This window comes from Malus domestica, chromosome 03, assembly GCF_042453785.1.
Source record: "Malus domestica chromosome 03, GDT2T_hap1".
NCBI lineage: Eukaryota > Viridiplantae > Streptophyta > Magnoliopsida > Rosales > Rosaceae > Malus > Malus domestica.
In genome coordinates, this window is record NC_091663.1 from 15219859 (window position 1) to 15242127 (window position 22269).

At 44.9% G+C, this 22269-nt stretch overlaps 1 protein-coding gene across 1 annotated transcript; it reads right to left on the reverse strand.

Moving 5' to 3' along the window:
* Window positions 1-9826: 9826 nt before the first annotated feature.
* LOC103428854 (inositol-tetrakisphosphate 1-kinase 1-like) lies at window positions 9827-10369 on the reverse strand. Its single transcript, XM_070819578.1, has one exon. The coding sequence runs from the start codon at window positions 10367-10369 to the stop codon at window positions 9827-9829; it is 543 nt and encodes a 180-aa protein (XP_070675679.1).
* Between the last annotated feature and the right edge of the window lie 11900 nt (window positions 10370-22269).

The window sequence follows — 22269 nt, forward strand, 5'->3', positions numbered from 1 at the left end:
TTGTTTGATGCCGTATTTTTGGAAGAACTTTGCCAAATCTTTTCCCACAAATTGAGGACCGTTGTCAGTAACGATGGACTGAGGGATGCCAAATCGACAAATGATGTTCCTCCATATAAAGCGTTCTATGTCCATCTGAGTCGTGGTTGTCATGGGTTCTGCTTCTACCCATTTGGTGAAATAGTCGGTTGCCACGATCATCATGCATCTGCCCCCCGTAGCAGGCGGCATAGGCTCTACCAGGTCGATTGCCCATTGCATGAATGGCCAAGGACTCGTTTGCGGGTGTAGCTCACTGGCGGGTAGTGCCGGTACTGGTTTGTAGCGTTGGCAGCGGTCGCACTTTTGCACTAACTCCTTAGCATCTTGGTGCATGGTAGGCCAGTAATAGCCTGCATTAAGAGCCTTTTGGGCTAAGGATCGACCTCCAGAGTGATTCCCACAAACGCCTTCATGGATTGAGCTTAGAACCTTTAAGTCATCGGGAGGTGCTAGGCAGCGGAGATGTGGTCCGGTGTAGGATCTTCGGACGAGAATGCCATTCCACATATAGTAACGTGCCGACTTAATTTGGAGCTTCCTTGACTCCAATCTTTCTGTGGGTAATGTGCCGTTGACCAAGTAGTCTATAATTGAACTTTGCCAAGTGGGAGTTACACTAACCTGTGACACTTCAGCTATCGACTCCATTTCTATGCTTGGCTTGTCTAGATATTCTACTGGAATTGAGTGTTTGAATTGGTGGTCAAGGGCGGAGCCTAAACCAGCTAGTGCATCTGCATGTGCATTGTCTGCCCGGGGAACTTGAGTGAGAGTGTAAGTCTGAAATGCTTCAAGCTGCTGGCGTACTTTCTCTAGGTATTGTGCCATCCTTGGGTGTTTTGCCGTGTATTCCCCAGTAGCCTGGCTGGTGATTAGTTGGGAATCAGAATGAATTGCGAGTTTCTTCACCGCCAAGTCTTTTGCCATTCGAAGGCCTGCTAGTAGAGCCTCGTACTCTGCTTCGTTATTGGATGCTTTGAAACCTAGAGTGATCGCCTGCTCGAGCATTGAGCCATCTGGAGTGACAAGAACTACACCTGCTCCCGAACCTTTATAGTTGGATGCACCGTCGACATGCAAGTTCCAGAAATCTTTATTGGATGGAGTAAGTGTGGCTAAGGTACTCTCGGTTGCTTCTGGGACGTCGTTGGGCCGCACTGTTGCGTTGCCTAGGCTAGGTGTGAATTCTACCACGAAGTCTGCCAAGGCTTGGGCCTTTATCGCTGTGCGAGGTCGAAAAACTAAACCATATTGGCCAAGTTCCAATGCCCATTTCATCACTCGTTGAGAAGCGTCCGGACCATGTAATATTGATCGTAAGGGATATTGAGTCATAACAATGACCGTATGAGCTTGAAAGTACGGTCTGAGCTTCCGAGCCGCAACAACTAACGCCAAAATTAATTTTTCAATCTTCGGATATCTTGTTTCCGCATCCAGAAAAGCTTTAGAAGTGTAGAATACCGGAAGTTGGGCCCCCAGCTCTTCTCGTATGAGAGCAGAGCTCACTGCTACCTCGGAAACTGCCAAATAAATGTACAAATCCTCCGCTGCTTCCGGCTTGGATAGTAAGGAAGGTGATGTGAGATAATTCTTCAAGTCTTGGAAAGCTTTTTCGCATTCTTGATCCCATTTGTCTTTTTGTGCCCTCTTGATAGCTTTGAAAAAGGGTTTGCATCGATCGGTGGATCGTGAGAGGAAGCGATTGAGGGCGGCTGCTCGTCCGGTCAAGCTTTGGATCTCCTTCAAGGTAGTTGGAGATTTCATCTCTATGATTGCTTGGATTTGCTTGGGATGTGCTTCAATTCCTCGTTGGGTTACTAAGTACCCTAGGAATCGGCCTGAAGATACTCCAAACGTGCACTTGGTGGGGTTGAGCTTCATCTTGTACCTTCTAAGGATATTGAAAGTTTCTGCTAAATTACGAATGTGATCTGATCGCTGCTTGCCCTTTACCATGATATCGTCGACATAGACCTCCATGGTTACCCCAATTTGCTTTTTGAACATCATATTTACTAGTCTTTGATAAGTGGCTCCCGCGTTCTTGAGGCCAAAGGGCATGACCTTGTAGCAGTAAGTGCCTCGCTCTATCACGAACGCAGTTTTCTCCTTGTCGGGCTCATGCATGGCTATCTGGTTATAGCCGGAGTACGCGTCTAAGAAACTAAGCAACTGGTTTCCAGAAGTTGAATCTACTAATAGATCAATCCGGGGGACAGGATAATGGTCTTTTGGGCATGCTTTGTTGAGGTCGGTGTAGTCTACGCAAACCCTCCATTTGCCATTCTCTTTCTTCATGACTAGTACGACATTAGCAAGCCATGCCGAGTGTGCTACCTCTTCTATGAAACCGGCCTCCAATAGTTTGTCGATTTCTGCCTCGATGATCGCTACTCGTTCGGGAGCGAAATGTCTTATTTTTTGAATTACCGGTTTGGCAGTTGGATCGACGTGCAGCTTGTGGCAGGCCACCTTGGGGTCAATACCGGGCATGTCGGATGGTGACCATGCGAAGATATCTCGATTTTTCCTAAGGAAAATTGTGAGTTCTTCCTTTTCGTCTGGGCTTAGTCGTGAGCCAATTTTAGCCGTCTTTTCAGGCTGCTGGGGATCAAGAGTGATGTCTTCGGCGTCCTCTTCGGGTTTCCATCCTATCTTGTCTGCTTGGGCGCCATCTTCTCGATCCACCTGCTGTAATTGCTATTTGGCAATTTCTTTGCCCTTTTGGACTTCGGTAACCTCTACGGGGGTAAAGGTCTTCTTCTTTGTTTCTTTCAACATTTGCACAGTGCATCGCCGGGATGAAACCTAGTCAGACTTGATCTCTCCGACTCCTCCTCCCGGGATGCGGAATCGGATTTTTTGATACTTGACGGAAGTGACAGCATCCAGCTTGATCAACCAAGGTCTCCCAAGAATCCCATTGTAGGGAGACGGGTCACTTATAATCGTGAATGTTTGCTTTGAGACGACTGGCGGTGTTTTTACGTCAAGTGTGATATGGCCAATGGCGGTTGAGGTGTGTCCGTTGAATCTAGTAAGTACCTCTGCCCGACGTATGATTGTACTTTCCAGGCCCATCTTCTGAATGACTGAAAGTTGAAGTAGGTTGACCGCACTTCCATTGTCAACCATCATCCTGTCGACTATTGATAGGAGCATATTTATGCGACTTAGTTGGCTTGTTCTTGTGCATTTATGTCGTGTTTCCTTAGTTATTTTAATGTTTAAAGTCATTTTCGTGTGTTTTCAGACTCTAAGTACAAAGTATGCAAGAAGATGCATTTTGGAGGCCTTTGGAGCATGTTTCGGGCTTGGAATGGATAGCAAATGCATGGGCCAAGTGGATGGACGAATTTGAGAACTAAAGAGGCCAAGAATATGAAGAATTATGGTCCAAAAGATGAAGAAAACAGCCCAAAAATCTGTCACCCCAAGTTGCATTCCTTGCCATGCAAACCACATAGAATTCCCTTTGGATTCCATGCCATGCTTGATCATTCTTGTCCCCTACATAATTTCTAATTTCATGCTTCAATTCATTTAATTATTACACTCAATTGCTTGATACCTCTTGTTCCCTTCACTCATTAGATTTTAGACAACATTTACATCCATTACATGCACCAATTGATGCTCCATCATTCACATTTGGAATCCCATGCCTTGTGTACCACATGTTGCTGCACCTTTGACCCATTTATTGACACATTTTCACCTCCCTTTCCATCTCTATGCAATGTACACAATCATTCATGCTCCCTAGCTTCAAGACCACTCCATTTTACCCTTCACACTTTGCATCATCACTTCATTTTCACCCTTGGACCATTGCACACCACACACACAAATTACCATGCATTTCATCCTTAACCTAACCTGATTTTCTAAGGTTTTTGGGGCCTATAAATACATGTTTACACCCCTTGGCCAAAGGACAATCCCCCATATTCATCATTTTATAACAGAAATTCGTCCATACACACCCTAGGAAGCAAAACACCCCAAAAACACCATTCTAGTGCCTAGAAAACATAACAGCCACTCCACCTTCTTCCACCCTCTTTGCCTAGTTCTCCACCACCTTCCAACCATCAAACACTCTTCCACACTAACCCTAAACCCCTCCATATCATTCCCCATCCATTCTACACCATAAATCCACCCAAAAATCTGTCCACAAGCTTCATGCCGCAACAAGGAGGAAGGGAGATCCATTGATGCACTTGCTTTCCAAGTTGGAGCATTTTAGGTGTTTTCTTTCCTTTGATTTTAATGTCTAATTTTATGTATCTTTGTATTGCAAGAATGAGGAACTAAACCCCCTTAGTTGGGGGGTGATTCGAAACCATGTACATGCTTGCAATATGATTTGATTACATTCAGTTGTTATTTCATAAGTTGCGGATTCAATTCGTTCATCTACTTGATTGATAACTTATTTGTGTATGTTGATTGAGAGTGCACGCTTAGTTTTCATGCATGAATATGATGCTAGATTATGAGGGAGTTTCACCTAATAGTTACAATCTTATAATCACAAGTAGTGAAGGTCGCTTGAAAACGATCGCGTTGAATGAATTCTTGGCACTAGTTTCATGCTCATCATAGTAACGAATGCCTCGTCAACACTTATAGTTCTCATTGTGCTTCATGATTCTTGATTGTATCTTTATTGTGCTCATCACGTAAGGAACCTTTGAGGAATGCTTTGAATTGTTGTATGCGTTTTTCCATCCAATTCATTAACTTAAGGAGAACTTGAAGGTTAATTTAAGCGTATCTAATTAACTTGGGGTGTTGAGTTTCATAATTTATTGAAAGAACAACTGAAAATCATTTTGTTTGCAAGTGTGTCATGTGTGGAGAAGAACCTCCTAACTAGCCTTTTATCCATCATTTTCATCCAAAAACGTTTTACAATCTGTTTTGTTTTAAAATTTCTGTTTTGTTTTCAATTTTCGTCCAAAACAAATCCCCCTTTATTTTGAAGTCTTAGATTAGTTAGAAAGTGTTTTGATTTGTGTTTCTAAGTGTTTTGATTCAAGTTTTCATCCAACTTCGTCCAAGTTCTTGTTAAGTTCTCAAAACTGCCCAGAAAGTGGTTTTTAGGCAGTTTTGAGTCATTAGGTTGCTGTTTTGAGTTTTATGTTTGTTTAAGTATTTTAAAGTATAGTTTTGCATTCTTTGAGTCTAGTTTAGTGTTTTAAATTTTGTTTTTATGTTTTTAAGTCAGTTTTCAAGTGTTTAGCAATCCCTCCTAATCCCCGGCCTAGAACGATCCCTACTTACATACTTTACTACATTTGATAAAAATAGGGTTTAATTTTGTGTGTTAACTTATTTTTCACATCAACTATAGCATGGGCTAGTTGGACAGATACCACTAATGCATTGTCGTGTGGGAAGTCGACTCCTTCCGTATCCTGTTCCGTGAAGCCAATGATAGGTCCAGGTTGGGTATCGACTGCTTGAACTTGTGAAATTAATAAAGCCTGCTGGATCTTCCTCTTTTTGGAATTATTAGTGACCCCCAAGTGCTCGGATTCAGCGAAAATGCCATTGATTCGAATCATCTTAGTTGGTGGCTCCTCATCTCCGTCTGCATTCTTTTTTGGCTGCTCACTTGGCTTGTCCAAATATCTATCGACTTTGCCTTCTTTCACGAGTTTCTCTAGGTAGTTCTTCCAAGTGTAGCAGTCGTTGGTTGTGTGACCAGAACCTCGGTGGAATGCGCAATACTTGGTGTGGTCCAACTTGGAAGTATCTCCCTTTGACTGTTTCGGCAACTTGAACCATGGTTAATTCTTGATGTCACGAAGGATTTGATGAATCGGAATTGAGAACTTAGAATAGTTATTGGTCATCGGGCCTTCTTTGGTCGTGGGTCGATCCTTGCGCTTGAACTCCTGCCTGCCCTTGTTGGGTTGTTTTTCATCCTTCTTTTGAGCAGCTGCCAACTCTTTTCGAGGCTGTTCGGGAGCCTTTTCTGCTTGTCGAGCCTCGTCCCAAAGCGCATGCTTTTCTGCCAGAGCAAAGGAATCTGCTAGAGTTAGGCCTTCTTTCATGATCATTTCTCCAAACAGTGGGTGGTCTGCTGGTAGTCCTTTTTGGAAGGCTGCACTTGCTATCGAGTTGTCGCATCCGACGATCTTCGCCTTCTCTGGTTTGAATCTCTTCACGTAATCGCGAAGCGATTCTTTTGGGTTTTTCTTTACGTTGAACAGGTGATCGGACTTCTTCTTGATCGATCGATAAGATGAGTATTCTTTGGTGAAAACCAAGGAAAGATCATCAAAATTCTGGATAGATCGTGCTGGCAAGGTATGAAACCAATCTTGTGCCTCGCCTTGTAAAGTAGTGGCGAATATTTTGCACATAAGGGCGTCATTATTCCGATAAAGGACCATCGCACTTCGGTAATGCTTCAAGTGTCTTTCGGGATCCCCGTCTCCTTTGAAAGATGTGAAGTGCGGCATGCTAAACTTGCGCGGAGGCTCTGCCTGCTCTATCTCATCCACGAAAGGTGACCTGCTTATGTTGGTCATATCTCGCCTTAGTGCCTCATCAACCATTTCGTTGCGCCGAAAATCACGCATCCGTTCATTGAAAAGCCTTTCTACCTCTTCTTGGATTTGCTTTTGTTGAGGTAGCGGGGCCTTTGGCTGCCCTTGGTCTTTTTCTACCGGTCTAGGCTGCTCTTCTTCTCGCTCGGCTCGTCTACGCTGTGGCTGCAATGGATGAGATAGATTCATAGCAGGCGAGGGATTTCTTTGCAGGCTACCGGTTGAACTAGAGCCGGATTGAATGATTGTTTCCTTCCGTTTGTAAGGCTGTCTGCTCCGATGTGATGTGGAGAATACTCCCTGTGAGCCTAATCGCGAATGAATGCTCTGCCTGGAAGGCTGCCCATATTGATTATCAAAGCGTGGCCCCAACCGTGAATGTATACTTGCCCGTGGGCCTAACCGAGAATGCACGCTCCTCCGCACGCTAAGACGGGAGTATACGCTATTTCGGGGGCCCAATCGAGAGTGTGCACTGTCTGAATGCTCAACTTGTGATGGGTTGAATGGCTGCTTTCCAGGACGCTGCTTAAAAGGCTCATTGTCTACCTTTGTTCTACTTCGGGAAACTTCATCGTGGGCGCGTTGCATCTCAGTGCGTTGTAAAAGTTGATTCACCAAGGTAGTTTGTTGTGCAAGGGCGCTCGTCAATTCTATGACTTGTCGGGACAAGTTTTATTCGCCGTTCGGATTGGAAGAACTTGGATGGAATGCACCTCCTTGAACAATAAAAGGGTGGTTGATTCCAAGTGCGAGATTTGAGTTGGGGAATGTCAAATCTGCAGAGAAATGTGGTGAAAACGCCTCAGCCTCGATGATTGGTCTGGATGGTTGAAATTGTCTCGGGCCGACTTGGGCAGCTTGGGAAACCATGAGAGCAGGCTGGGCTGCGGGGGCAGGCTGGATCACTGGGGCAGGCTGGGCTACAAGAGCAGGCTGGATCACGGGAGTAGGCTGCTTAATGCGCGGTGCACGTGAATGCGAGGCTTGAGCTTGGGTCCACGTAAACTTGGATGGCACGGCTCGGGCCGTGGTGAAGGCTCTATGGACCTCACCTCGAGTGGCTACCGAAGTAGCCACCGTGGTGGTTCCCATGGTGGCTATGGTGAAGGCCCCATGGACCTCGCCACGAGCGGCTACCGAAGTAGCCACCGCGGTGGTTCCCATGGTGGCTGTGGTGAAGGCACCATGGACCTCGCCGCGGGTGGCTACCGAGGTAGCCACCACGGTGGTTCCCATGGTGGAAGCTCGTGGTGATGATGCCGCCCCCTTTATTGTCGCATTTTGCTTCACGGATCTCCGCAATTCCCTTTCTTGATTATTAGAATTTTTACTTGCGGAATTTTCTAAATTTCCAGCCATTATATTTTTCTTATACGTTTTATCAAAGAACCTTTGCAAGTAAAAAATTCTAATAATAAGAACGTATGAAAAATATTCAAATGGACTAGAAAATAAAGAAAAAACCTTTTTGTGCGAGAGTCTTCTACGAGTATGGATTTCAACTCTCAATGAAAGCACCAATTTGTGGATGCAAATGTTCTCCTCCTCGATCTTGGACGATTTTGCACCTACAAAACAACTAGCACCTTAGGTTAAGGCCAAAAGCCTCACGCGCCCACGATGAATGGGGGGGCTTTGGCCGAAGAACCTCCGATGCCAAAGTTAGAATTTTTAGAGAGAAATAGTGTTTAGAGTATTTGGGATTTTTTGCAAGAGGTTTGGAATGAATTTTTGGTGAGAATATGTGTCTATTTATAGAATTAGGGTTTGCCCTATTTTGAATGATAGTAGCCGGCCATAGGGTTTTTAGTGGGGGTTAATTTCATATTTAATTTGCCAATTTATTGGCTAATTAAATATGAAAAGAATAAATGAGTGGTTATAAAAAATGAATGATTATTTTAATAAGGAAAATGGGAAAGATGAGGATATGAATAGTGGGGGCCGGTTTTGGGCTATTAATTGGGTGATTTTTATTGACTATTAAGGATGACTTTAGGAGATATGGTAGGTATATATTATTTAGCTAATTGATTAGCTAAATAATGAAACAGAAAATACTAGGTTTTGGGAAATACCTTATAGAAAGGATTTGATAAAAGAGGTTTTTAATTGTTACCTTTTTTGGGCACTTTTGACTTGATTGAAAGATGATTGCCCATTGCTCGCGCGTAGGAATCCTAGTATGCTTCGATGGTATTTTTGTCCTCTTTTGTCCAAAAGTCCACGTGTCGCCTAGCGAATATTTTTGGTTCCACAATTATCATTTTTCATATGGTGCAATCCGCACCATTCCTGAAACCTCTTTTTTTTTTTTTTTTTTTTTTTTGTATTACTATATTTTTCTTCTTTCACATGGTGTCGTCCACCATCATTTTTTTTATTTTTTTATTTTTTTCTTTCGGTGGTGCTCATACCCACCACCATCATGAACCTTTCAACTTTTTTATATATATATATATATATATATATATATATTTTTTTTTTTTTCTTTATATATGGTGCTTTGCAGGGGTGGAACTTGACGGAGCAGCGGAGCTGTAGGAGGCAAGAGATGGAGGAGATCTTTGGGTGTGTGTTGACAAACTTCGGTTTTGTCAATCATATTCAAAGGCAGCAGCCATGGCGGAGGTGCAGAAGCAGCTGGAGTGACGAGCTTGAGGTAGAGTGTAGGGCGTCGAACCTGAAGTGGAGGAGTCGCAGCGGTGCTGGGTGATGAGCAGAGGGCAGATCGCAGCCACTGAGCACAGCCAATAGACTCCGCCTCGTCAATTCCTGCCGAGCCCATGCCAACATTATGCACGTGATTCCTCTGATAGCTTCAACGCATTCAGCAATTCAACCGAGTCACACAAGCTCAAACAACTTCAGCCTTTCATCGCAAGAAGAAATTCACAGCTACCTAAATTGGAAAAGAAAAACCCAATCTAAGTAACACAATTGTCAATCTCCTTCTCTTGCTCGGCTCCTCCTACTCCTCCTTATGACCCCTGTGTTGTTTGACATCGGACTCCAAACTTGTGGCAGCTTATTCTTCCTTGAGCTGCAGGAGTTTCTTTTGGTTTTGGCTTTGGGGATGACTACTTGTTGCAAGCAGATTCAACAAAAAGTCAATCAAGGCATGCTCATAGTTAGGCAATTTGGCATAACCAGGAAAGTAATTGATGTCGATCACAAAATAGCTGCTGGGGTCCTTCGAATCCCTTATCACGTCAAAGTTGAAAAAAAACAAAAGTAGAGTTTGAGGCCCACACCCCCTTCGCCACCTCCTCAACAAACTCCAGCGGAGGCATTTCGTGAAGATCATGAGCCAGATTATGCTCGTCATTCGCATAATTTGATATCTGTGAAAAAGGAAGCACTGCCCCTTCCAATGTGGTCACCTGCTCCTTCAAAATGTCCGGCAGTGACCTCCGCTTGACGCACTGGTCGTGCTCTCCGATTGAGTAACCCTTGAACACCACCCTGCCGTGGTTCACAAACTGTTGCAGCAAAATAGGACTATCAGTATCGGCCAGAAGACTGCGCAACCCCTTAGGGCTAAAAATCAAACACATCTCGTGCGACTTGGCGCTGCCATTCGCAAATAACAGCTTTGCAATCACCGGAAACTCCAACCCCGCTAACAAATTAGTTGCTTCTTCGCCTTCTGGGTAATGGTCAACCAGCACCTGTTTGGGCACCGAGATATTCGATTGGAATCTGTCGCCTGACTGATGCAGCTTCGATTCAAAGGCGGTGACGACGTTAAGCATGGAGACCCGATTGTGGAGGAGTAGAGATCAAACCAGGATTTGAAGTATCGACTGGGATCCTGGTGAGCTGAAACGAAGTAGAGGGTGTGATTTTTTATGATAGGTCGGTCATGGAAGAGGGACCCAGGTTCGGAGTGCAAGAGCTAGGGATGGGGGATTGATCTGAGCTTAGAGTGGATAGAGATGTCGTGGGTTGAGCTGGAGCGGAGGCTGCACTTCGCTCGCTTTTTACTGCTTTGTCACTGTATAGAAGCCATTGCACGCTGCTGCATGAGATGAAAGGCGGAGGAGCTTGGAGCAGAGAGAAGATACAGAGCTGGTCTTTCAGCAGAGGGCTCGGGGCAACCTTGTTGTACCGCGCCATGGTTGCAGCTGCTTCTCAACAACGGGTTTCTCAAACGGCGGAGAGCAGGGATGTTGATTATAGAGAGGGGGAAGATGGTCCAGAGGGCGGTGCCCTGCAGTCGATGGAGCGGAGTTCACTTGGGCCTGGACTTTACAGGAAATGAAGGCCGTAGGACCAAGAACTGGGCCTGGGCTTTTGGTAGTTATGTATATGCATATACACATATATATATATATATATAATACCTGTATATTCCTTTTTTTTGTAATAAAATTGACTCTATTTAATAAAACACTTATTTTTTTTATTTTGATGTGACTGAACTTGAAATTGAATATTCAAGCTGCCTACGTACCCTTCCAAAGAAAGAGATCAAGTCAAAACGTAGTTCAAATACAGATTTTTTTTTTTGGTGCCGTATGTAGTTTATGCTCTTGCGGGCCCAGAGCACTTAGTGGTTGTCGCCTTTTATGCTAGTACGGACCAAGAGCGTTGGTGTTGCCTTTTATGCTCGTGCAGACCAGGAGCATTATGCCATGCAGTTTAGGCTCGTGCAGGCAAAAAGCATTGGTGTTGCCTTTTATGCTCGTGCAGACCAGGAGCTTTGTGCCATGCAGTTTAGACTCATGCGGGCGAGGAGAATTGGTGAATTTGTCAAGCAATTTTAGAGAGGCGTTCCTCACCATCTTCATAGCAAGGAGCCTTGACCGCGTGATTGAAGAAGTCTTCGGGTAAGAAGTCGCACATCGTGATGGCAACGGACAATCTTTGTGTTGCAATTTTATCATTTTCAACACGTTCACGTTGCTTTGAAGTTTGACAAGAGCTGCTTTGCCCCCTTTCCGATTGGCGAACTTGTGGAGGAGACGTATGCTTCTTGTGCAATTTCTTAGGAGTGACTTGAGTCCATCCTTCAACTTTGCTTGTCTTGGAGGATGCCCCCGGCGGTTGAGGTAAAAACTTTGAGTTGGAAGAGCCAGAAGTGGTGGTGGTATAGTTTGACTTCACTACATCGTCAAGATCTAGCTCGATGATTCCTTTCTGAGCCAGCTTCATGATGAGATCTTTCAGCACAAAGCACTTTTTTGTCGGATGACTGATGAAGCGGTGGAATTTACAGTATCTTGGACTGTCGGTATGATTCATCTCTTCCAGCCATCTGCACTCAGGCAAACCGATCACCTTCTTGTCTAACAGGTCATCCAGCATGGCAACCACATCAGAGTCGGGGAATGGATAAGTCTTCTCCTCAAGCTCCTTCAAAGTGCGTTTACGCATCTTTTGATCACGAAAAGCTTCGGCTTGAATCGCCTTGCCTCGTGTAGGGATTTTGACGGGAGCTGTGTTGACCGTCATTGCTTCCTTGGTAGATTTCCACGCAGCCTTCTCCACCTTTGTCTCAAGAACATTATCGTTCTTGTAGTCGGCGATCGATTCCTTCTTCCCATGATGGGCGATGCTCAACTCCATGTCATGGGCGCGGGTGGCTAGCTCTTCGAAGGTCCGTGGTTTGATGCCTTGAATGATGTATTGCAAACCCCATTGCATGCCTTGGACGCACATCTCGATTGAAGAGGTCTCCGAGAGCCTGTCTTTGCAGTCGAGGCTTAGAGTGCGCCATCTGTTGATGTAGTCAATGACTGGCTCGTCCTTCCACTGCTTTGTGCGCGTTAGCTCTAGCATGCTCACAGTACGGTGGGTGCTGTAGAAGCGGTTGAGGAATTCCCGCTCCAATTGCTCCCAGCTGTTGATGGACTCAGGCTCTAGGTCCGTGTACCACTCAAAGGCGTTTCCTTTCAGCGAGCACACAAACTGCTTGGCGAGGTAGTCCCCTTCGGTCCCTGCGTTGTTGCAAGTTTCAACAAAGTGGGCAACGTGCTGTTTCGGGTTTCCATTCCCATCAAATTGCATGAACTTTGGCGGTTGATAACCCCTCGGCATCCTTAAGGCGTCAATCTTCTTTGAATACGGCTTCGAGTACAACCCGAAGGTATTTGAGCTCCCTTCGTACTGTGCCTTGATGGTGTTGGTGATCATCTCCTGCAGCTGCTGGATAGAAAGAGATCCTATGAGTGCCGCTGCTTAGTCTTGCTCCGGCTTCACATCGATTCTCTCCACCGAAGGCTCATCTTCTTCGCCAGCTCCTCTTTTTAGTGGATCATCTTCTGGTTTGGGGTTCCCGCCGTCCTGTGGCTTCAGTCGGTTGACGAGTGTAGCGATTTGCAAGTCTTTTTCTTCCACAATCTGTGTTAGCCTTATGATTGCTTCATTCATTTGAGCCAGTTGTTCTTCGATGGAGGTAACGCCGATGGTAATGACTTGTGCAACCAATAGGCGTGACTTTCCTTTAGACATCCAGGATGCTGACGAAGAACATCGTTGGCTGCTTTGGGATGTCATCTTGTGTGCCTCAGCATCATGCTTCGGTGCCCCCAGCGAGGTCAGGTTGATGAAAGACTCGCGCCTTTGATGCTCCCCTTGCTCCTTTAGCGGCACCAACTTTGAAGTGGCATGTTGAGGAGCGGTTGTGGCGCCAATGGATGCTCCGTTCATGGTGGAAGTGCTCAGGTTTCTTCCCTTTGTGAGAAAGGCTTGTCCTTTGCTTGATGCCATTGACTTTGAGGCGTGTTTGGATTCCTTGAACGAAGAAAGAGATGAGAGGTAGAGATTGTCCCACTGGGCGTGCCAATTTGTGAACACGGAAAATTCCTGAAACGAAAGAGACAAGAACAACGTGTACAAACAAATATTTCTATTTTGATGATTTTGGGTTACAATCTCTCTCTATTTTGATCCTCTGATTCGATCTCCATAAGGTGTGTATTTGTGGATGTGTGATTGATCCAAGGGCCATCGAGGCTTGATCTTGGATGAACGTTCTTTAAGGGCCGTGGGCTTGATCTTTGAAAGTGGATTTGAGCGGATCTTCAAGGAGCCGTTGGGGCTTGATCTTGAGGATGAGTGTTTCTTCAAGGGCCATTTGAGGCTTGATCTTGAATAATGGTGATGAGCGGATCTTCAAGGGCTTTTGGGCTTGATCTTGAAGAACAGTGATGAACGGATTTTCAAGGGCTTTTGGGCTTGATCTTGAAGAACGGTGGCTTGTTGATCCAAGGGCCGTCGGGGCTTGATCTTGGAAGAACGATGAACGAAGAACGAAGAACACTTTCTTCAAGGGCCGTCGGGGCTTGATCTTGAATTGGTGGGTGATTGTTGATCCAAAGGGCCGTTGAGGCTTGATCTTGGAAGAACGATGAACGAAGAACGAAGAACACTTTCTTCGAGGGCCGTCGGGGCTTGATCTTGAATTGGTGGATGATTGTTGATCCAAAGGGCCGTTGGGGCTTGATCTTAGGATGAATGATGAACGAAGAACGAAGAGAGCTTTCTTGATTCTTCGGGAACCTGGATGCTTGAGAGCTTCGGAGTTTCAGAGCTTCAGAGCTTGCTTAATGATTTTGGTTCCTCCCTCTAAATGAATGAATTAGCCTTCTATTTATAGAAATTTCTAAGGCCTAATTTTGAATATAATATTCCAGATGAAATAAATCGTTTCTGCCAGGTGTTGACACGTGTCCTGTTTGATGACTTTTCCAACTTATTTCGATTTTTTTGTTTAGACACACGCTACGTGTAAAATTTATGTAATACATGAGCGTTGAAACTTTGATTTATCGGTCAACATTTATTTACCGAAATTTCGATGTCTACAAATGTAAAAGAAAAAAAAAAATTCTTGGTGTGGTCGCTAGGTACCTATTTGCCTCCCCTAAGTTTTTGGGTTCAAAACACCATGCTTTTAAATATCAAAAAAAATTAAAATAAAACACAAAACCTTTACATTTTAATTTTTATGATTATGTATGAATTGAGATAAAAAAAAAATAGGAGTGGTGGACCGGTTGTTAGGTATTTATTTGCATCCTATGTTTTTGAGTTTGAAACTCCTTATTTATAAATACCAAAAAAATGAATAAAAACCCTTACAAGGTCTAACATTATAGTTGCTATGTCTTCTTTTACATTTTTAATCATAAAAAATGATAATATAAAAGAAAAACAAAATCTTGGTGTGGTGGCTAGGTGCCTATTTGCCTCCCTAAAGTTTTTGGGTTCAAAACACCATGCTTTTAAATACCAAAAAAATTAAAATAAAACACAAAACCATGCTTTAGATACCAAAATAATTAAAAATAAAACACACAAAAAAATCACCACTGGGCAGACTTGAACCCAGTTCTTGGGTTACAGATAATATACTCAAGACAATTGCACTAACAAAACAATTTAGTATATCATTGCACGTTTAAATTTATATATGAAATGTATAGGTAAAGTAAAATCGTAAATCGGGACCTTTCAAATTTGAGGGCCTTGTGTAGTGGCACCACTTGCACATCGTCAGGGCCGGCACTGGTTCTTGAAGAAGAAGCAAATAAATAAGATAGCAGCTATTGCAAGAGAGGGAAAGTTTCGTAACAAAAACTCAATCCTTTTCAAGTGATGATGTAATAATTACAACAATGAGTATTTATAGATTACAAGATAGGGTAATGTTAGGGAGATTAAATTTGTAAACAAAGTTTTGAAAACTAAAATATATGGAAGTTGATGATTGATTTATTACTTAAATGTTGATAAACATGTTCATTCCTATTGGTGACACATAATTTAGTTTGTAAATTTAGTCTTCAAATAAACCCCTCATCTAACTACCTTAAGACATAACCAATGACATAATGACACTTGTAGTAATCCTAGACACTCATCAACTCTCTCAATGATGACTACCTTTTCTACTACAATTTACAAAGGTGTTGGTGTTACCATACTACCATTCGGCTAAAGGCGCAGCCAGGTGTAATTTGAGTCAGATTTTTCCCTTTGCAGCCGTATGGGGCCGTTTACAAATTCGAATCACAAAATGAATGTGGAAAATCATCTGCAACGAAATTTATAATTCAATCAAGAACAATTTGGAGATTGAGTGTCGCTAGAAGAAACGAAACGATAATGTATTGAAATGACAGAAAAAAAACTTTTGAAAGAAAGAGAAGAAGGTGCATCAAGGAGTATACAAATTAATCAGGCTAAATCAAGCAAAGGAATAGGCAGGAACAAGAAAGATTAAACAAACTAATCCTTTGTTTAATATTTACTAAGTTGTTTTAGGCTTCCACTAAATTATCGTTCAAATATTTAACCTTAACTCCAAAACGAGTAACCATGATCGTTTGATTTGGCACTATACGACTGATGGAAATTACTCGGTTCGTACGGGGAACAGGGTTGCGATGGACTTGCAGGCAAACGGAGACTTTGGAAGGCAAGGGACGGGAAGGAGTAGTGGGGGTGCGGCAGTGGAGGGGTTATGGAAGCAAATTTGGCAGCTGACTGTGCCTAATAAAATGAAGTTCTTCGTTTGGAGGGGGTGTAATAGCTCGCTTGCGGTGAAACCGAACTTGATACGACGTGGCATGAATATTGAGAGAGCTTGCACGCTTGTGGGTCTGCGGACGAAACAGAGGAACACCTTTTCTTTAGGAGTGAGTTTAGTCGCATGTTTTGGTTTGGTTCACCTCTACATGTTGATTCCCTTGCAATTGTGGGTAGCGACATTCGGGAGTGCTGGAAAAATGTATGTTCAAGGGTTCATGATATGGATGCCTAGTGTCACGGGCCATGTGTTAAAAACAAAGAAAATGCCCAAGACATCATATATCTAAGCCCATGAAGCCATGTCTTCATGGAAGCTTCTGGAACGTCCCGGAGAAATCAAGAACGTGGCGGAGCATTCAAGATAATCTAGGGCATTCCGGAACATTCCACACAAGTGTACATATTTAAGCCTCACCTAGAATAATCTAGATTAGGCAAGTTGTATCTAGAACTATGCTAGATATTTTTGGATGTAAGTAGGGGATTCTAGAACCCTCCATTGAGGAGGTGACTTAGGCCTATAAATAGGAGGTAAGGCCATTTGGCCAAACCATCCAAGAATTGTAAGCAATTGTAAAGTTCTCTTAACTTTCAATACAAAGCTTCCTTTCTCCCATCTTCTAAGTGATCTTAGCATTCTCCAAGCTATCTTAGCTTTCTTTGTGATTCGATCCGGGGAAGCGAGGCTTCGAAGGCTTACTTAGCTTGTTCATCGAGGTATTCAAGTCTAAGTGCCGCACGGGCGGAAGGCTTAAAGAGTCATCCCGTGACAGCTGGTATCAGAGCCTAGTTCGTGAATCACTTGAAGGAAAGTAAGATATGTCAAGTGGAGAGATGGTGTCCGGAGTCTCCGATCTAAGGGAGCGTGCTGTCGAGGTCCAAGACGTTGCCAAGAGCAAACCAAAGTTAAAGGACTTGCAAGCATCGATGGAGACCATGGAGGAGCGACTCGAGAAGGTGGAACGAACCATACTCGAGTTCGATACTCGACTTGATGAGGATGTTGTCGACAAGGAGGAAATCCAAACCATGGTGGACAATGGTAAGGATGAACTGCGTGGCTTGGTGGAAGGGCTACGAGATGAGCTCCTTGGCGCTCTCAACACCATGGCAGACAAGATGCGGAGGGAAGTCCAGGTTCACCTTGACAATATAGAGGCAAGGTTTGTGGCGCTTCAAGAAGAGATAAAGGACACAAGGGAACTCAAGGGAGATGTGGCGTTTTGTAAAGAAGCAGTCGTGAAGCAATTCGTGCAAGGGTCGAGGGAAATCAAGTCGTTGGACTCCAAGGTAATCGACTCCTTTAAACCCAAATCCTATAATGGGAAGAGGGAAGCAAAGGAGCTCGACACATTCGTGTGGAACGTGGAGCGATACTTCAAGTACCTGAAGCTTGAAGATGACGAGTCCAAAATCTCAACGGCAACCATGTTCTTAGCTGACAATGCCCTTATGTGGTGGCGTCGTCGGAGCATGGAGATTGAGCAAGGTACGTTCTCTCTCACCACTTGGGATGAATTTAAGAAAGATCTTATGTTGCACTTCTATCCCCAAAATGCCAAGTACGAAGCCAAGGAGAAACTAAGGTGGCTCAAACAAACGGGGAGCGTCAAAGACTATGTCAACGCCTTCGTGAGCTTGTTATTCGAGGTGCCCAACATGTTAGAGGAAGACAAGCTCATGTACTTCATGAGTGGACTGCAAAATTGGGCAAAACTCGAACTACAAAGGAGACACGTGCAAACATTGTCTGATGCCATTGCCGCTGCCGAATCCTTGATTGAGTTTAAATCAAGCCACCAAGGTGATTCCAAGTCCACGGGGAAGAGGGGTAACCATGAGAGAAGTGGGGGAGAACATAAGCCGAAGGACAAGGCCGAGACAAGCAAACCGAAGGAGAAGAAAGCCGATAAGCATGACAAAGGCAAGGGTAAGTCTTGGCAACCCACTTGTTACCTATGCGACGGCCCTCACATGATGCGAGATTGCCCACAAAAGAAGGCCCTTAAGGCCATGGCTTTCAAGGAGGACAAGGCTAAAGAGAGTAACGATGCAACGATGGGATGCATCCGTCTACTGAATGCCATCCAGACAACCCTCCCACAACCTAAGGCTCAAGTTGGAGGAGGATCATTGTTCGTCGACGTCAAGACTGGTGACAAGACGACGCGTGTGTTGGTGGACACGGGAGCAACACACAACTTCATGACGTCGGAGGAAGCCACAAGGCTTGGCCTCCGAGTCACAAAGGAGCCTGGTAGCGTGAAGACGGTAAATTCCGCCGCCACCCCCATTGTTGGAGTTGCGCGTAATGTGCACGTAGACATTGGCACATGGAAGGGAACGATCGACTTCACCATAGTCAAGATGGACGACTATGGCGTAGTCATTGGGTTAGAGTTCATGGACAAGGTACGAGCCTTTCCCATTCCCTTCTACAATATCTTCTGTATCCTAGCCGACGGGAGACAACCTTGCCTGGTGCCATTGGAAAGGCAAGCCAAGAAGTGTACCCAACACTTGTCGGCAATTCAATTTGCCAAGTCTTGGAAGAAAGGCGAGGCCACATTTCTTGCAACCCTAATGTTGAATGAAGGGGAGGAGAAGCACGGGCCTTTGTCGAAACAAGTGGAAGACGTCCTTGTGGAATTTGCGGACGTGATGCCTAAGGAACTGCCAAAGAAGTTGCCACCAAGGAGAGAGGTCGACCATGCGATTGAGTTGGAGCCTGGTGCTAAGCCTCCCTCCAAATCACCTTATAGGATGTCGCCACCCGAGTTGGAGGAATTGAGGAAGCAACTCAACGAGCTACTTGATGCTGGCTACATCCAACCCTCCAAGTCCCCATATGGTGCACCCGTCCTGTTCCAACGCAAGAAAGAAGGTAGCCTAAGGTTGTGCATCGACTATAGAGCATTGAACAAGATTACCATCAAGAACAAGTACCCACTTCCGTTGATCGCCGACTTATTCGATCAACTTGGTGAAGCAAGGTACTTCACAAAGTTAGATCTTCGATCGGGATACTACCAAGTGAGGATAGCCCCTGGAGACGAATCGAAGACGGCGATGGTGACTAGATATGGAGCGTTCGAGTATAAAGTCATGCCATTTGGTCTGACCAATGCCCCCGCAACATTCTGCACATTGATGAACAAGGTATTCCATCCTTATCTTGACAAGTTTGTCGTGGTTTACATTGATGATATCGTTGTCTATAGCAAGACATTGGAGGAGCACGTCAAGCACTTGCGCATAGTGTTCAAGACCCTTCGGGAGCATGAACTCTATGTCAAGAAGGAGAAATGCTCCTTTGCCACAAAAGAAGTAGAATTTCTCGGCCACAAGATAAAGGAGGGGAAACTTATGATGGAAAATGGCAAGATCAAGGCCATTCAAGAGTGGGAACCGCCGACCAAGGTACCAACACTACGATCCTTTCTGGGGCTAGCCAACTACTATCGGAGATTCATAAAAGGGTATTCAGCTATAGCGGCACCCTTAACAGACCTTCTTAAGAAAAACAAGGCATGGGAATGGACGGACCGGTGTCAAGAGGCCTTTGAGAGGTTGAAGAAGGCCCTAATGGAGGAGCCTGTACTAAGGTTGCCCGACCTTAGTAAGCCATTCGAGTTGCACACTGATGCTTCCGACTTTGCCATAGGAGGAGTGTTGATGCAAGAGGGACATCCGATAGCCTATGAAAGTCGCAAGCTAAACAATGCCGAGAAGAGGTACACGACCCATGAAAAGGAGATGACTGCCATCGTCCATTGCCTCAGAGTTTGGAGGCATTACTTGCTTGGTACCCCATTCGTCATCAAGACGGACAACGTTGCCACTAGCTACTTTCAAACCCAACAAAAGCTCACACCTAAGCAAGCAAGGTGGCAAGAGTTCTTAGCGGAGTTTGATTACAAGCTAGAGTACAAGCAAGGAAAGGAGAACGTGGTGGCCGATGCTCTAAGTAGACGAGTAGAGTTAATGGCTACGGTACTCAAGCCGCAAAGCCATCTCTTGGACCGTGTCCGAGAAGGTTTATCACATGACGTCCAAGCCAAGAACATTGTGGAGTTTGTCAAGGATGGGAAGACAAGAAGGTTTTGGCTTGAGGACGGCTTGCTATACACCAAGGGCAAGCGGATCTATGTCCCAAAGTGGGGAAGCTTAAGGAAAGAAATCCTTAAGGAGTGCCATGACTCAATGTGGGCAGGACATCCTGGCACTCACCGCACGTTGGCTTTGGTGAGCGATGCTTATTATTGGCCACAAATGCGGGATGATGTAGATTCATACGTGAAGACTTGTCTTGTGTGCCAACAAAACAAAGTGGAACAAAAGCAACCGGGAGGACTGTTGGAACCACTTCCCACCCCATCAAGACCATGGGAATGTTTAACCATGGATTTCATCACACATTTGCCCAAGTCTGATGGATGTGGATCTATCTTCGTCGTGGTCGATAGATTCACCAAGTATGCCACTTTCATACCCGCACCTGTCGAGTGCACAGCCGAAGTAGCTGCACGCTTGTTTTTAAAGCACGTGGTGAAGTATTGGGGTGTTCCGAGGAGCATAGTCAGCGATCGAGATGCTCGCTTCACGGGTAGATTTTGGAAGGAGCTCTTCAAGCTACTTGGCTCGAAATTAGACTTCTCCACAGCTTTTCATCCCCAAACTGATGGACAAACGGAGCGGGTTAATGCATTGTTGGAGACTTATTTACGGCACTATGTTAGTGCCAATCAACGAGATTGGGCTAAGTTACTTGATGTTGCCCAATTCTCTTATAACTTGCAACGTTCGGAGTCGACGGGGAAAAGTCCGTTCGAGTTGGCTATAGGGCAACAACCCTTGACCCCGAACACGGTCGTGACTGGCTACACGGGGAATAGTCCAGCCGCTTTCAAAACCGCTAAGGAGTGGCAATTAGCCCACGAACTTGCTCGAGCTCATTTGGAGAAGGCTTCAAAGAAGATAAAGAAATGGGCGGATCGCAAGCGAAGGAATGTGGAGTTCCAAACTGGCGACCAAGTCTTTGTGAAGCTCAATGCGTCTCAGCACAAGAGTACTCGTGGCTTGCACAAGAGCTTGTTGCGGAAGTATGAGGGACCATTCCCTATCATCAAGAAGGTTGGCAAAGCCGCTTATGTTGTGGAACTCCCACCCCGCCTCAAGTTTCACCCGGTGTTCCATGTGAGCAACTTGAAGCCTTATCATGCAGACAATGAGGAGCCAAGCCGAGGTGAGTCTCATCGAGCACCCCCTTTGATGACGGAGGCATTTGACAAAGAAGTGGAGAGCATTGAAGCCAAGCGTGTCGTGGTGCGACCAAGACAACCAAAGCATGTGGAGTACTTTGTCAAATGGAAGGGGCTACCATACTCCGAAGCAACATGGGAGAAGGAGACGTCCTTGTGGCAATATAAGGACTTGATTCAGACATTCGAGAGGCAAGAGTCGACGAGGACGTCGACGGCTTAAGTGGGGGAGGATGTCACGGGCCATGTGTTAAAAACAAAGAAAATGCCCAAGACATCATATATCTAAGCCCATGAAGCCATGTCTTCATGGAAGCTTCTGGAACGTCCCGGAGAAATCAAGAACGTGGCGGAGCATTCAAGATAATCTAGGGCATTCCGGAACATTCCACACAAGTGTACATATTTAAGCCTCACCTAGAATAATCTAGATTAGGCAAGTTGTATCTAGAACTATGCTAGATATTTTTGGATGTAAGTAGGGGATTCTAGAACCCTCCATTGAGGAGGTGACTTAGGCCTATAAATAGGAGGTAAGGCCATTTGGCCAAACCATCCAAGAATTGTAAGCAATTGTAAAGTTCTCTTAACTTTCAATACAAAGCTTCCTTTCTCCCATCTTCTAAGTGATCTTAGCATTCTCCAAGCTATCTTAGCTTTCTTTGTGATTCGATCCGGGGAAGCGAGGCTTCGAAGGCTTACTTAGCTTGTTCATCGAGGTATTCAAGTCTAAGTGCCGCACGGGCGGAAGGCTTAAAGAGTCATCCCGTGACACTAGGACGATCTTTTGCAAGAATTTGTTTTTGGTATTTGGCGAAGTTGGAAGGTTAGAAATGATATGGTTTTTCGTGGGA

What these genes read in the sequence shown, in the direction of transcription:
- LOC103428854 (XM_070819578.1), bottom strand. Translation starts at nt 10,369, where the DNA reads ATGCTTAACGTCGTCACCGCCTTTGAATCGAAGCTGCATCAGTCAGGC.